Source organism: Labrus mixtus, chromosome 15 (assembly GCF_963584025.1).
Source record: "Labrus mixtus chromosome 15, fLabMix1.1, whole genome shotgun sequence".
Taxonomy (NCBI): domain Eukaryota; kingdom Metazoa; phylum Chordata; class Actinopteri; order Labriformes; family Labridae; genus Labrus; species Labrus mixtus.
In genome coordinates, this window is record NC_083626.1 from 11,445,069 (window position 1) to 11,461,155 (window position 16,087).

Consider the following 16,087-nt stretch of genomic DNA (forward strand, 5'->3'; position numbering starts at 1 on the left):
TAAACGTCTTATTTGTTCACTCCTATAAAACATTAAGACTTCGATATTGTTTACATGCTTTGACATACTTGAATAAGCAAACAAGTTTTATTATCCTCTATAACTACTTAGGACCAGATCTAGATTTACACTAAATGACAGCAAAAATATTGACTTTTATTTATCGTTTACTAATTTCTATACTTATTGTGCATTGAATCACATTAATGATTATGGAGTTGAACAAAAGTCCACATGAAGCACACTCCATGAAGAGGGAAAGCCTGGTATGCTGTCTAGTCAGAACCAGGATGTGATTATGTCTGCAACCTCTGCACCAGCTGCAGCAGGGCCTGGATGGACTCCACCAGGTCATGGTTTGGTATCAGCTGGCAGGCCTGCAGGGCCATGTTACCAAATCCCAGTGCCTGGCACAGAAAAACAAACGGAAACACAGCAGCTGCAGCTGTTAGACTCTCCTGGGAGAATAAAGCTGACTTATATAATAATATCACTGTAATTGGATGCCACCCGGTAAGATTGCTTGTCCTTCTTTACCCCTCTGACAACTTGATTTGTTTGGCTGTTATGCGGTCCTCTAGTTTATAATAAAAAAGGGGAGGGGGGGTGATGGTTTGATACTGTTGACATAACTATGCATGCTTTGGTGAAACTTGTCAATCTCAATGTGGAATTCATCGAAGAAACCTGTGGTTTACATGGACTAATCACTTTCTCGAGGACTACTGGAAATAAGCATTATGTATGTGTTCCTGAAGTGTCTGTTGGTTTAACAGTGTTTAATCAATCCACCTCTCTCACAGCCATTACAAGGCTGAATGCATTCATGTAGTTAATTTACACCTATGCTTTAAAACCTAATGTTTTCTTATATAACGATATAAGAAAGGATGCTTCTACATTGTACTGCTTAAACAGAACAAAACACACACACAATTACTCACTGCTCTTCTTGGTAGACGGAACCTCTTAACCTCCAGCAGGTTTTGACACTTCTGGGTTTGTGAATTTGAAAAACTGTAATTGTATTCATCCAGATCTCATGACCAGCTAAAAGACTTGACGACACAGAAATCCGACAAATGAATTGACTGTAGTGTTGTTTTTGCGTTACTGTCTTCTGTCCATATGGTTACTGTCTGCTAGAGTGAAGTTAGTAGTGCTATACCATAATATGTCATTCAACCCATTGAACTTAGACCCTCTGCAAGTATTTTAGTCTCTGCATTCACCTGTCTAGTACTCAACTTCCTGTACAGGCAGTAAACATTACCTAAGCCAATGCTATCTCTTCCTTTCATCTGGCAAGCAGCTTAACTTAACACAAATCACTTCTAGTAGTATCATGGAGATACTGGAAACAAAGATTAAAGTCAGAATGTCGGGACAGTCTATTCCTGCTAATTTTAAACCTCATCTTTACAGCTTTACCAATTAGAGCTAATCCCATCCTGAGACTGCCCTCTCAAAGGGGATAATGTGGAACTGTGTCACTATGTCAAGTAGAACTGTTAATGCCTGGCTGTCTTGTCAGGTTACTCACCTTCAGGGAGTCTCCTCCTAGGAACTCGAGCATAGCACGGCAATGGGCCACTAGTGCAATCTGACCAGAATCGTTTCTGGAGTCATTCTGCCAAAACTCTAGTATTGTTCTTAAGGTCTCACCCACTTCAACTTGCTGGGATTTCCCTGATTGAAAACCATGGATAGAGACACAATAAGTGCTAAATACATTGTTCACCTTTACAAATGTATTTGTGCATTTAATAGAAGTTAACATAACATGAAGATCCGCCTGCGTCTTCTGCAGTTTGTGTAAGCACCCCCCCCCCCCCCAAACATCCACAATGCCCTGGAAATTGCATTGCTAACAGGCTTAGCATCATATGTAGGGCAGCAGCTGCGATAGAGGCTAGTGATGCGGATACTGCAGAGCCAGAGATGTGTCAGCACTGGTCTCTGGCTCTGTGTCGGCCCCAAGCATGCATGCATGTGTAAATCTGGGGTTTAGCTTTCGGATTGCACAGCAATACAGCTCAGCTAAATATGGAAACGCTGACCTAATTTTATCAGTGATACACCAATGGAACTCTCTGCTGTTCACCAGAAGCAGCAAGTGATAACTTGCTGATGTAATTTCCTATCATGCACTGAAATTAGATGGTTTGTTAATATATGTTGGTATGTTCATAAGCAAGTGCATTTTTTTTTCATTGTGTTTTCCTATGGTTCTACATTCAATTTAAACTTTTCATATTTCATTTATCAGGACTCACCAAATAATGGCTCTGACCACATGCCTGGATTTTGGACATTTTGGACCTTGGTGTTGATGAGTTTGTTCAGGAGGCAGTGCAAAGTATGTGCCACCTAAAATCAGAGCAACAGAAGACACAGCATGAAAGACATAGACAAAACAGGATGAAGTTATATAATCACATTGTATGTTTTATTATACCTCAGAGTACAACGAGCGAGCAATGGGTGTCTTCCCTTGTTTAGCAAAAACATCAGCCATGAGAATGTAGCCTCTACAGGTTATTGTGCTATCCAGACCATACTCCTCACTGGAGTAGTATATCTGAAAAGCAAGACGATAATCAAGAAAAAATATTGTACATCTCGAGATATTATCAATGTACCTCACACTTTGTTAATCTTAGTGAAATTTAGGAATATTTATATGCAATAAGACAAGTCCGTATGGCTAACTAACTGCATAAAAGATGTGGCCCTCATTTCCCTCCTCACGATGTCAATAGAGCTTGTGAAGTTAATGGACAGCTTACAATAATTAATGTAATGCAGCTATTGGTGACTGTACTAAATTTTATACAGACATCATTTGCAAAGTTAACCAGGGCTGCTTCCAGGTTTCCAGTCGCAACATGGAGGCGGCCCAGGCTCCTGTGCAGCTGATGGTAGACTTCATGACCACATTCTGGGCTCTTCAACACTGCCCACTCTGCTTGGGACAGGAGCTCTGCCACCAGTTTTAGATTACCCATACCTAGAGATATAAGTACGAATAAATACATGCACCAAGAAATAGAAACATTAAACATCTAGGAAGGAATAAGGCGGTAAATAGGCTGACAAAACTTCCTCCTGACCCATGTTAGCATCAGCCAGCAGCAGGTATGCAGGAACCAGTTGGACAGTACTTGGACCATGGATGTCTTTGGAACAGCACAGACAAAACTGAGCAGCAGGCAGAGCCTCTTTGTGTTTCCCCTCAGACAGTTTGCTCTGGGCCACTGACCGGCAGATCTCCACTAGCTCTGCCTTAGTTGAGAACCAAACACACAGTTCACATCAGGTGACGTTTATCCTACATGAATTCATCACACTTAGCTTCAAGGAATATTACTTAACAATTCACATGGCCCAAAGTGCTAAGGCATTTAAAAAGAAATGCAGTCTTGTAACTACAAATCTTAGGAGAAAATTTAAAAAATGTTAATGGCCATAGCGATACGGTTTTACAACTCAAGTATCTCTTTGCATTTTCCTATCAACTCAAAACAAGCTGTCTGCACTATTTCATGAATGTCCATATAACCAGTTCAACACCTCACCTTTTTAAGCTGTATTTCAATCTGGCCAGCCCTCTGGAGAGTCAGGGTACGAATGGGAACAAGCAAAGGACAGATTCTCTGGTGGATCCCTAACCAGTCAGCCTGCTGGTGCTCTGCATCACTGAGATATAAAGAGAGTTTAAAAAAAAGAAAGAAAAAAGATTGCAATTTAAAGCTTGTGTGAAGATTTTTTTGTCGATCTAGGCGCCCCTTTTGGACAAAGCCTTTTCTCTCTTTGCTTATTTTGTGCTGTACATGTGCAGGTCATTAAGAATGAACTCTTAACTCTTGTCTGCCACCTTGCACACAGTTGTTTCAAGCATTAGAAATGATTATAAAGAGATAATAAATCTTGTGGCTGACTCTCTCTGTCGCATTAGGTCATATAGAGATATTGATATTATTTCAGTCTTTTTCAGAACCAGCTAAAAACTCCTTACAGCAGCTTAAATGTCTATTTTATAATCACAAACAAATGTTGTGGCTTTCTTAATATTTCTTTAAGATTCACTGTGTATAACACTAACACTAAATCTTCCCTTTGGGAAAAATATGGCTGGTGTTGGCTCAGAAATCAACTCTTTATCGAGAACATTTTTTACTGACATGAGATGAACATCAAACTGCAGCCGACCGATATGACGAGAGTATTAACTATTAAATGTGTGTTAACGACAAAGATAATTTGGTTTGAATCACAGTTCTTACATTTCCAAAAAAAGAGCTTCTTTCAAGTTAGAAAATATCACAGTACACAGAGATCATACTAAATTGCATGTTGTTATATAACTGTCTGGTCTGTAATTTTGCTCATCTGGCTCTTGTCTAAACTTCTGTGGAAACTCTCTTGGATTTCCTTTTTTTTTTTTTTACAGAGGAGCATGTTAGCTCGCTCCACTATGTTTGTGTTCTCTGGACCTGCAACAGAATAAGCAGTTGGCAGGAAATCTGGCCATGTCACTTCAACAGTAGCACTGACACACACAAATCACGAGGTCTTCTCAGGACAGCATGGCCACTGCTCTCTCTTATCATTTTCCTAAGCTTTCTTTGCCTGAAACTTCTCTAAATTCCTGAAAATGAACAGTTCCAACAAACATTTGTTTGGCTATAAAAGCATGAGTATATGACTCGAATACAAGTATATGATACAATTCAATAGACAATTTGCTATCAATGTAATAGCTGTATTTTAGCCAGTAACATAATAGTCGGACACAGACATAAAAAATGATACTGCTCTGACGAAGAACAAAAGCTAGTCAGGCCTTAACTGGCAACTGCATTTAATCTACTTTATTTGTTTGTTTTCTCCCTTATATCTTATGGGCTTTGAAGATTAGCTGATTAGGGAAGGCCAAAAATATTTATTTATGTCAAGAAAAGTGCCAGACTTGAAGTTCAGGAGAGGGAAGCTAGCAATATAAGTGGCTGTAATCTCCCTTTAAGAAAATGGGTTAAGTGGCTCATCCATCCCTTTACATAAATCCCTACAGACAGGGATGTCACCACATGCTCCTCTTCACTCCCAATACTGTGCCAATAAGGATTTCACAGAGCTCAATCTTATAAACTGTCATTGAGTCTGCAGACACTGCCAATATCTGCCGAAGGATAGTTGCTTCCATGAAAATGCTGATGTTGACCGACTAAAACGATTAAACAGACAATCAGTCACATGAGCAAAACATAATTCGTGTTAATTTCATCTCCAGCTGCAACCCGCCCACTGACGACACAGTCACATGAACGCCCTTTATGCCGACGTGTTCTGTAAATGTTACTGTGAAAAATATGGCAAACACTGCCACCTAGCGTCCTCAGTAAGACATTGTTTAACTAAGCCAACATGAATTGAACAAAAGCCACATTTGTTGAATTTAGGGTTGCTATGCTTTCACGAAAATGTTACGGTTGAAGATAAAACAACTAGCAAGGCTACTAATGCTGACTCAGTCTCACCAGTAAAAGGTGACCCGACACCCAGTGCATTGCAGGTTTGCTGGTCTTTGACAAAGTTCACACAGTTTCTCCGTTGCTTTGGGTAAGGCAAGAGAAATAATCTTGGATGTTTTCCCAAAAACGTGTTGTTCCCCTTCCATTATTAAAAGTAAGCCCGTTTGCGATGGTTACACGTATAACAGGTAGCCTGTTACTTTCTAACACAAAACAAGCTGATAGCAATCGCCAGTTGTTGAAAAAAACCTACAAGTTTACCATTACTATGGCAACGACTTCAGCAGCTTCCGTGTCTAAATAAACGTAGTAATTTTTGATAAAGAAACCAACACTGCAGGCCGGAATAGCGTAATTTACTTTGAAAACAAGTATTAAATTGATAGCCTGATTAAATGCACAATAATAATATCCTCTTTCACAACGTGGTAGCCTATCAAATAATCAATTTATTATTATCAAAAAAGATTTAGGGTTACAACAAAACTTAAACATTTTGTGTTTCTTCGTGTTATATTGATTATTAAATTCAGTAGATACATCTAGCCTGATGTATAGATATAGCCTGATCAAAGTGTGTTTTAGGGAAAATTGAAAAACGTTCAAAAACACCTTGGTGTTCTACCTTTGTTGAGCGGCTTTGGCTCAGTTTGTTAAAGTCGTCGCCTCTCAACCGGAAGGTTGAGGGTTCGATCCCCAGCTGAACTACATGTCTGTTGTGTCCTTGGGCAAGACACTAAACCCTGGATTGCTCCCGCTGCTTCAGTATGAATGGATTAGTGTTGTACATACTCTCTGATGTATGTCGCTTTGGATAAAAATGTCTTCTATGTGAATTGTAGAATCTTACAGTGTGTCTCAAAACAGTTTCCCTTGTGTGTTTTTGTCTTAATGTGTCATAGTTTAGTCTTTAGTGTTTCCTGTTTTTATTTTGTAGTTTCTTTTCGGTGTGTTTCTTTGTTCTAGTGGTTATGTTACATTCTTGACACACAAGGGAAACAAGCAACACTAGGATGAATAACCACAAGGAAACTTCAACTCTGAAATAGACAAACACAAACTAATAAGGCCAAATCATGACAATGATATTCTACAGATGTATATTTAGATTCATGTAGCTCTACATTGATGTTTGTTTTGAAGTAAATTGAACCCAGTCAATAAAAAAATCCCATGAAGAGTTAATAAAGTTCTTACCCTGATTATCGCCAGTTCCTCTGAACAAAATCTTGTAGACTCACCACTCTACAGCATTGTGCCCCTCCAGGTGGTCCTCTCCTTTCTAGTCGGCCATTGCCACACCCCCTATATTTTTGTGGTCACTCCATCCATACTTTCAAGGGTGAACGCCCATTTAGCCTACTCTGTGCAGAGCTCCCCTTTAGCCCTGCTTCATATTCCCTTAGTGCAAACTCCCCATCCAAAAAAGGCTCAATGAGACCCACCCATGGGCAGTATAGAGGAAATGAGCCACATAAAGAGATCCTCTGTAAACACCCACTAGGAACACGTTTTCCTTTTAACCTTATAGTCTAGAAATAGGCTACCTACATACGCAGAACCTAACTTCCATTCCTGATTGAAGTCTTGTTTGGGGCAGATACGAAACAAAGCTGCAAAATGTTTAAAGGTGCACTAGATTTGGTAGGGAAATTTGAAAGTTGGAGAAGTAAAACAATTCTATGCTATATTTTCTGAAGTAAATACACAAATTTTATTCTAAGGAAAAAATGGGTCCCTGGAACATTGTTTGGAGCAAAAAAGTTACCAGGAGGTTTCACTGTTGTGGGCCCACCACCATAACTGCTCGTGTAGCATTTTATCTTCAAAAATGGTTACTAGGACCAAATTTTCCTCTGAGAACAGTTTGTGTATGGAGTAATGAACATATGCCACATAATCTGTACACTTCTCCATATTTCACATTTCTCTACAAAAACTCCATAGTGCACCTTTAACAATAATACTGGAACATAACGAAAATTTGAGTGCACTGGTCACATAGCCTATAAAACATCTGGGCAGGACACAACTTGGCTCATATATTATATTATATCTTAATACACGTTAAGTTTCCTCATTGTTTTAGGCTATAGACTTGGTAGAAGTACTATAATACTCTGCTAACAGTCTGTTTGACTCTGAAGTGTCGAGAGGAAATAAGGGTGGATCCAAAATTTGGTAGCTTAGAAGATTGCGTCTGCGAGTTGCTCGATTTCTCGGCATAACACCGGTCTGTGGGCCTATGTGTTAAAAACATAGACTGTTGGTTTAAAACTGTGCTAAAATCACGACGAATTCCTGCAACGTGTAGGCTGAATGTAGGCCTAAGTAAATAATTATTTTTACAGTCTATGGGCAAAAAACGTAGGCTACATGTTGTCGCCCCTAGTGTTTAAAGCAATGGATTGGTGAGAACCTCGTATCAAAACATTAAATAGTGTCTCTCGTCTCTCGTCTAAGATATCATCAGCTTTACTTATTTGCATTAGTTTACTATTACACCATATGCACATCATAGACCAGCCTACTTGCTGACTGCCAGTGAAAAAAACAAACCAACTTTCTACATTTTGTTACAAGTTTGTATAAAACAACAATACTATTCATTTGAAACGAAAACCAATAGTTGTTTGGTGGTAACTTTGCTGATGGATTGTCCCCTTCCTGAATGGTACGGTCCGTTGCCTAGGTGCTAGAAGAAGCCAATTATCTCCGCCACGCCTGTTCGTAGCGCTTGGCTTTCTTAACGCCCTTTCCTTGCGAAAGGTGAGTAAAACTTTACCATCGATACATGCACATAAGTAATGGTTTAAGCAGAAGTCCTAAAATTTAAAAATGAAAACCTCACGGCCTATATACCAGTTGCTGCCAAGACGCCACTGTAGGAAGCTAATAGCTAACAATAATGCTAGCGTTAGCTGAATGTGAGTTAGTTAGCTGTGTCACGGTAACTTCGGAACTTACTTTGCTTACTATCTTGGACTGCGGTCTGTTACAGTTTACAGTGTGGGTTATTACTATAGCACAAGTGGGGCAACAATTCTGAAACCGACCTGCATTTTCCTTACTATTCAGCTTGCGTGACCAAAAGGAATGCAAAAGCAGATGTCCCACAAAAACATTTTTGCTCCTCCTCGTCAGACATTTTGGGGATAACCAATACCCGAAAGTAATAACACAGCAATGAATAGGTATGGATTTGGTTCTTAATGCCACGGTTTAAAACGCTTAGCAGATGATGCATTAATTGGTGTCCAGGTAAATGCAAAACATTGTTGCAGATTAAACAAAGCACTTGAAGCCTATTTTAGTCATTTTAAAGTTTTGCATAGCCTCATATTTTGCTGTAGTGTGCTTGTACCTTTCTCTAAACGTTTGTCTGTAGGCAGACATATCCTCACATGTCTTTACAGCATTATTTCTAATGAATTATCTTTTGCAGGGGAACTTAAAGGCCAAGAGAAATCATGGAACATTTTCAACAATGGGAGTGATGGAGTGGGAAGACCTGCAGATCTTTGCAATGTTATTGCAAAATAATGCTCTATGGGATATCATGTAGGCTGAAATGCAGTTCTGAATAAGAACTTTCACATAGTGGAAAAATACATACTGCTTGATTCAACTTGATGTACGACCATGAATTATGAAGAGGTAACATATCTTTAATGTAACAGATAAGTCAGTTGGATTGATCTTTAAACACAACATGCACATGACACATTGCTACCCAGCTAGTGAAAATATGTTGTATGTTTGGTGTAGTTAAAGTGCTGCATGGGGGGCATGTTCAGGTTACAGGGCCTGGCTACAACGTACAGTATTGAATTCAGCAACAGGTGTTTACTGTTGGCATGTGTGTTACACCAATGGATCAGTTTTCAGCAAGACTCACAACCCTGATGATGAACACTTTTGATAATGCAGTAGTTTGCAGGATCATTTTCTTCATTGTTGTCTCTGTTAGTGATTTAGAAGTACAAATGTTAAGCTGTCAATGTCACAGGTGTTGTCGTGTGTATTTATTGAAGGTCATTAAGTTGCATTTTTTTGTAATTGTTTCAGCTTTTATTTGAAGTTAACTTCAGTTGAATATAAATGTTGTTGTAACAAGCAAGCTTGTATGAAGCAGTTTGCCCTGCAAACCTCAGTACTTTAAGCTTTTTCAAATCTTTGAGGTTTTAGCTTTACATTACAGTTCAAAACTTAACTGATGAATATACTATCTTTTCATAAAACATTCAGCTCTTTTCGCTGGGTTCCCAGGTGCAGACACGCCTTGATGGCGGCATCCCCCTGGGGACCAGTGCTGAGGAACGGCAGGGTCACCCCTGTCAGAAACTGCTTGACAGTGAGGCAAAGCTTCAGACAGCCACCCAGGAGCTGCAGACCTTGCGTACTCAGCAGGCCAAAGAGATGCTGGAGGTGACCGACTTTTTAAAAAATTATTATACATTTTATTTTTATTTTATTGTATTTTATTCAGTGAGTAAGGGTCTGACTCTGAGTAATTCTGTACATTCAGTGTTTTAACATAATTAATAATTGTAGTTTTTCTTATTTAAATCTATAAACCTTACTTCCAGTCTTACACAATGTGCTACTCCGCCTCTTTAAAACTACAGTGCCAACGTGTTTTATCTCATGACGACAGTACATTCAGAAAAACTCAATTCGGTTTGTGTAAGTGTTACAGAACACTGCTTACTGCTAAAAATGGTATGTCAGTCACACCGCAATTACTTCTGTACTTTTGCTCGTTAGGTGGAGAGCTATGTTGCACATATCCGTGGGCTACTGGAAGAGCGTGAATGTCTTACTGCAGATTATGAGAGAGACAATGAACACTTGCGACAAGAGCTTCACCAGATCAGACAACGACAAGGTGACTTCCTTGCAAATGTGGTAAAATGTTGGGATTCTCTCATTTGGGTTGTAACCTACCTATAGGCTCTCAATGGATCCTAAGCATCTTAGTTTAAGCACACCTTAGCTTACAATTGATGTTTGCCGTGAACGGCCTAAAATTGCTCTGGTAATATGTTAGAGCATATGTTCCCTGAATTATAAATTAACATATGGTTTTGTAAATTCTGCTGCCATGTATCAATTCAGTATTTGGCTGTAATACTACTTTGTAAAAAAACCAACAAAAAAAAAACAACAACTGTTAACCTGTGATAACTTCGACCTCTTCCAGAGAGTCAGAGCAAGGAGCTGGCAGAGATGTTGGCTCAGGAGGACCTTGGGGAAATTGGTCTGAGCAGTCCCAGTGAGCAAGTGGCCTACCTTTTGGTGGAAAGGGCCACTTTACTGGAGAGGCTGGAGGCTGTAGAAAGGAGACTGGAAAGTCAGAGCCTCACTGAAAACTTAAGAGAAGTCCATCAACAGGTAAAGGACTGACATGCAAACTTCAAAGACATTCAACAACTATTTCCTCATAATGTCAGTTCTTTAGAGAAAGACAAAAATTAAGTCATTTTGCAATATCATTTAAACTGCTAATATAGTTTGTGCTGTAGTGTATTTTTTACTATTGGCACTTTAAATTAAAGTATTCCAGTGTAATTGCAGGGGCAGAGGTCTTATTACATTTTTGATTTCAATGATGCCATTGTTTCATAGCTGTAGGGAAATACATTTGTTAACTATACAAGGTAAATGGTTGAGTGAGTCCCTATCCATCTTTGACACTGACAGGACTATATTCGCCACACGATGGGGGTGGAGCTGAGGAATCAGAGGGAGGATATGAAGAAAACCATAGATAACATGAAGGTGAGGTGACTGTCCTCATGCTTTGGCAGAGTTTAAAGCTTCAGGCTGAGTTAAGTTTGTAGATTAAAGAACAACCTGATTCTTTTCCAGCCAAAGAACAGACATACCATGTGATAGTTATCTACTGTATTTTGCCATTTTGTACACACTGTTGTTTCCTCTCAGCAGTGTGCGTCCCAAAGTCCATGGAAGAAGTTGTTTGGGCTGCGCAGGTCTGGTCAAAGCAAACACAATATTACCCCTGTAGGTTTTAATTTATAAATCAAACTAACTGTTATCTAACACTGTTGTCATGATAATAGGAATCACTGGCATGTTTTGGAAGAGTACCACTTTTTGAAATACATACCATGCTGGCATCATGCATTTATATTTGCATGACCACAATGATGCATAAGATACTTTTCTTAGTAACTCATCAGTGAATGTAATTTTCAAGCAGATGATTGCTCAAAATGGCTGAAACAGTGATGGTATGTGACAGGTAAAAGCATGTGTCCTTTGGTCTCTGTAAGCAATTGAATACTGACATATAGAAATATAACTCATTACCACTTCCCAGGCCTGCATTAATGATGATCTTAGCCTTAGCATGTCTCTTTCAGCAGCAAGCGAGGCGATTCATCTGATTACCAATCTACCTAGTGCAACATCCCATTCTAACGATCAACGCTTAATTTTTTCACACCAGGCTCACAGCGAGGAGATTTCCCAAGAGAAAAATGAGAACCAGCGACTGGAACGAGATCTTGAAGAGGCATCCAGGAGGCTGGCAATGGCTCATCAGGATATCCGCAGACTCACCAATGAGGTGGATGCTGCCAAGAACAACCTGGACCCAAGTGGTATGTTCAAAGGACAGACAGCTTGTATCCCTTCAAAAATGATGTGTTTACTTAAGAAATTGGAATTGTGTATATTGTTTTTGGTAATTGATAAATAAGTTTTTATTCGATAGAAAACTTCCATAGATGGAGGTTGATTTCAGTTGTCACATATGTCCAGCTCAACTGGGCTCCACACACTGACAAAAACGTGCTCTCTTCTTCTCCGCCTATCTCTGACACACGCACGCACACACAGACACACACACAATCTGCATCGTGAAAAAACACAAGCTAACTAGCAGCAAAATCATATACAGTGGAGGAAATAATTATTTGATCCCCTGCTGATTTTGTAAGTTTGACCTGTTACAAAGATGTGAGCAGTCTATCATTTTTATAGTACTTTTATTTTAACAGAGACAGAATATCAAAAAGAAAGTCCAGAAAAAAAAACATTACATAAAGTTATAAATTAATTTGCATTTGATCGAAGGAAATAAGTCCATAAGGTTAATTTACATTAGTTCAAACATTTCTACACTATTTGTACACATCTATTTCTATATTCTGTTGAAACAGGTAAGAAGCAAAACAGAACTTCAAAATAAGAGCCCCCAAAACAGATAACACAAATAACCAGAAAAGACTAGACCTTATCTTACAAAAAACATTAATGGATACATTAGATTTGTCTTTGTATCCCTGTAAGGGGTCCTTTTACATAAACCACACCAAAAAATCCAACATTAATGGTTGACAGACTGACTGACAATTCACTTACTTAGATTTCTTAGCCTGCTTTCTTTTCATGGTCATACAACTTTTGGCCCTTCAGTATTAATCTGTAACAATGGAGAAACAACATCCATGTAAATAGACAGTTATCGAGAGAGCAAGAGAGACAGACAAGGAGCGCTGTTGTATGCAGTGGTGTTAAGGCTTTGACTCCCAGGAATGACCTGGCTGATGCGCTGTACTGTCGTATGTAGGTCAATACGATACCGTTTGCTGTATGTTGTTTCAATAACATTTCTGCAGGCGTGTCTTTGGTTTGCAGCATAATACAATCCGTTTTATTGCAGCACCATGCAAAGTGAATACAACGTCCATCAGTTTCCATTCATTGAACAAACAAACAAACAAACAATACAGCTGCGGTTACTCCATGCCGCCTGCTGCCTCAGCGGTCAAAAACCATATGCCCTTCCGGGGTCAAACACATCCCATACCTTGACAAGAGAGGCACCTGTGCCCTAAGCAATAGGACAGCGACACCCAGTGGCACAATAATGAATATGTTTTACAGCTTGACCCAAAAACATGAATATTGCTCTTACATACATCTTACAAATTATCACACAGATGCTAATGTCATAGTGTTCATAATTACACAATAGCTGACTAGATTCTATACTTTTTTTCTCAATCATTTTTAGATTAACCAATCACAACTTATGAAAAAAGTTGTCATACCTAGCAACGGGGTCAACCCCACCTGCTCACTAAGATAAAAGTTTCTGTCTCTTCCTTGCTCAGAGTTGCTCTAAGAATGTTCCTAAATCACTCTTAAGTTAAACATCCTTGCTAAGATTTTATCAGCTAAGTTAGGAGCTCTCTGAGAGGATTCTCAGAATGTTTGTGAATACAGGCCCAGATCTTTGAATCAAATTTTAGTACCAAAGCAAGAGGATTAGCAGTTTTTAAATTTTTTTTTAAAGATTTATTTTTGGGCTTTTTGTGCCTTTTAATGGAGAGATAGGAAGGACAGTGGATAGAGTTGGAAATCAGGGAGAGAGAGTAGGGAATGACATGCGGGAAAGGAGCCACAGGTCAGATTTGAACCTGGGCCGCCCCCTTGGAGGACTATAGCCTCCATACATGGGGCGCGCACACTAACCACTGCACCACTGCGCCACCAGCGCCCCCGGATGAGCAGTTTTGAAAGAAAATGCACTTTTTATTCTTCCACAATCAAAGACCCTAATGGTATATTCCTTGTAGAAGCAGTAGTTTTAAATTCTGTACCAATACAGTTTGTTTATTTATATTTTCCCCCGAATTTTGATGACCCTCTTGTTTGCCAGAAGGTCTTTAATGCAATCTCTAATATTTCAGATATGAATGTTATAATCATGGGGACTTTAAATTGTGCTGTAGACCCCCTTCTGGACAAACAATCTTGGAAATCTCTGCATAAAATTCAGCTCCAGTGCCTGTCTGAATACAATGATAAACAACCTTCATTTGGTATACATATGAAGGCAGGTTTCCAATAGAATGTTATAAAGATGCCTACCTAATCTTCCCCTATTGCTTTTACGCATGATTAATCACTCAAAAGAAACATCTTTGCTACCCAAGAAAAGCAAACATTATACTGATCTTGAAAAAAGGTGGAGTTCCTCTAGAAATGTCATCATTCAGTACAATCTTGCTCCTCCAAATAGAAATATTGAAAAAATATAAAATATTGAGTAAGGTTCTGTCAAACATGTGGTGGAATTTCTGTAGTTATTTAGATAATAATGTACAGACGTCATTAGGTTTATTCACTGTTCTCTCATGTCAGTCAGACCTGACAGACAACACCAAGTACAACTTAGAGAGTGTCAACTGTTTTTCCTGATATCTGCAAGGATGTTTGGTAGACTTATTGTCTGCTCCAGACGTCACAGATTAGTCTAGGTGGGTCACGACCCTGATAATGGTAATGTCTTTTGGGATATATGCAATGCCTTTCGAAAAGTTCGGGCAGATGTGATTGAGCAAGACACGAGTACAGAAGTGTGATGTTGAATCATGTCTCCTCATGAGTATTCTTCTTTATGTATAAACTTTCATCAACGTAAGCCATCTGAGTCAACTGAGTCTTATTGTGTGGAGTCAAGTCTTAGTAATTTCCTCAACAAAACAGACTGCAAATATATAGCTAGTGTAATACATCCCGTCGACCCAGGCTGATAAATATACTTTACATATACACTACAGTACTATGTCTACATTTTAATATCATGTATCATAACCACACAGAAGAGTCTGTTGTTATTGCACACCCCAATCATCCATTGTTATGAACAAGGAGGTATCGCAAGTTTTTTATATTCGGAGAGGCCTTTGCAAGGAATGTGTTCAGCTATTGAGGTCTTAGCCACCCAAATTAGAGTGAGCAATGAGATCACCTCAATAGGTTTCACAACACAGCTAGCAATTTATCCCTTTTTGAACAGGATATAAAACTATTTTTGTCAGGCCCCAACTGTCTATTTCCTCACTACTGTGATTATATATAGAATTATATACATTTGGTAGCTTTTTAGGTCATAAGGCAATTTGGAAAAGAGCGAACTGATGCCCATATCAACCAAAGTTGACCTACGCACCACACCCTTTAAGATTGCAAAGGACAAATTAAGGACAGTGTTTAATTACAGTGTGTGAACATTGCAAACTCTTGAAGAGTACTGAGCTACTTATTGAAAGAGGGATTCAAATAATATCATAGCATATACAGGAACATTAGCTCTTTACTGTGGATATTTTCAATATCTAATCAATAAGTAAATTCTGTCACACCGGGGGCACTTCGTCACACCATGGGCTTTTGTCATGCCAGGGGCTTGTGATCCGGGGCTGCAGCTGGATAGAATGGGTTACACAGCAAAAGCAATTACACATATATGTCCACATGCTATCAAGTGTGTTGACATGACAGTTATCCGTGTACACTTTGGATTAGCAACAGGATAGTAGTGAATATTAATACAGAAACAGTGTTTGATTTCTGCCTTCTTTGTTTTGCAGATCACACACACATGCAGCTCACACAGATACACATACTCACTCTGCTGTATTTTGAGTGTCCTTGAATTAAAGTAGGCAAAGCAAAGACAGAGAACTGCTTCACTGGTGTTCTTACCCAAACACCTGAACAACTCTCACCATTCA

At 39.1% G+C, this 16,087-nt stretch overlaps 2 protein-coding genes across 7 annotated transcripts in view; one reads left to right on the forward strand and one right to left on the reverse strand.

The window, feature by feature from the left end:
- Positions 1–135: 135 nt before the first annotated feature.
- On the reverse strand, positions 136–5,872 carry zmynd12 (zinc finger, MYND-type containing 12). The gene is made up of 8 exons (XM_061056982.1): positions 5,541–5,872; positions 3,579–3,699; positions 3,114–3,285; positions 2,841–3,010; positions 2,459–2,581; positions 2,277–2,370; positions 1,544–1,689; positions 136–407 (listed from the first exon to the last, which is right to left on the reverse strand). Exons 1-8 carry the CDS (start codon positions 5,678–5,680, stop codon positions 297–299), a joined length of 1,077 nt encoding a protein of 358 aa, XP_060912965.1. The 5' UTR covers positions 5,681–5,872; the 3' UTR covers positions 136–296.
- Positions 5,873–8,216: 2,344 nt separating this feature from the next.
- Positions 8,217–16,087, forward strand: part of ccdc30 (coiled-coil domain containing 30) — a 29,693-nt gene continuing 21,822 nt past the window's right edge. For 4 of the 6 annotated variants that reach the window (XM_061058717.1, XM_061058718.1, XM_061058722.1 and 1 more), the window contains exons 1-8: positions 8,217–8,303; positions 8,980–9,191; positions 9,804–9,962; positions 10,302–10,422; positions 10,738–10,928; positions 11,238–11,315; positions 11,481–11,558; positions 12,007–12,160. In XM_061058717.1, coding sequence (XP_060914700.1) covers positions 9,177–9,191; positions 9,804–9,962; positions 10,302–10,422; positions 10,738–10,928; positions 11,238–11,315; positions 11,481–11,558; positions 12,007–12,160 — 796 coding nt within the window. In that variant the 5' untranslated portion in view covers positions 8,217–8,303; positions 8,980–9,176. The remainder of the gene's footprint in view (positions 8,304–8,979; positions 9,192–9,803; positions 9,963–10,301; positions 10,423–10,737; positions 10,929–11,237; positions 11,316–11,480; positions 11,559–12,006; positions 12,161–16,087) is intronic. The other 2 variants (XM_061058719.1, XM_061058721.1) reach the window with 2 other exon arrangements.

Bases quoted from the DNA above. Each gene is read 5' to 3' on its own strand.
- zmynd12 (XM_061056982.1), bottom strand. From the start codon at position 5,680: ATGGAAGGGGAACAACACGTTTTTGGGAAAACATCCAAGATTATTTCT. The intron at 3,700-5,540 runs GTGAGACTGAGT...TTTATATCTCAG, and splicing joins TGTCGGGTCACCTTTTACTG to TGATGCAGAGCACCAGCAGG. The intron at 3,286-3,578 runs GTGAGGTGTTGA...TTCTCAACTAAG, and splicing joins TTGAAATACAGCTTAAAAAG to GCAGAGCTAGTGGAGATCTG.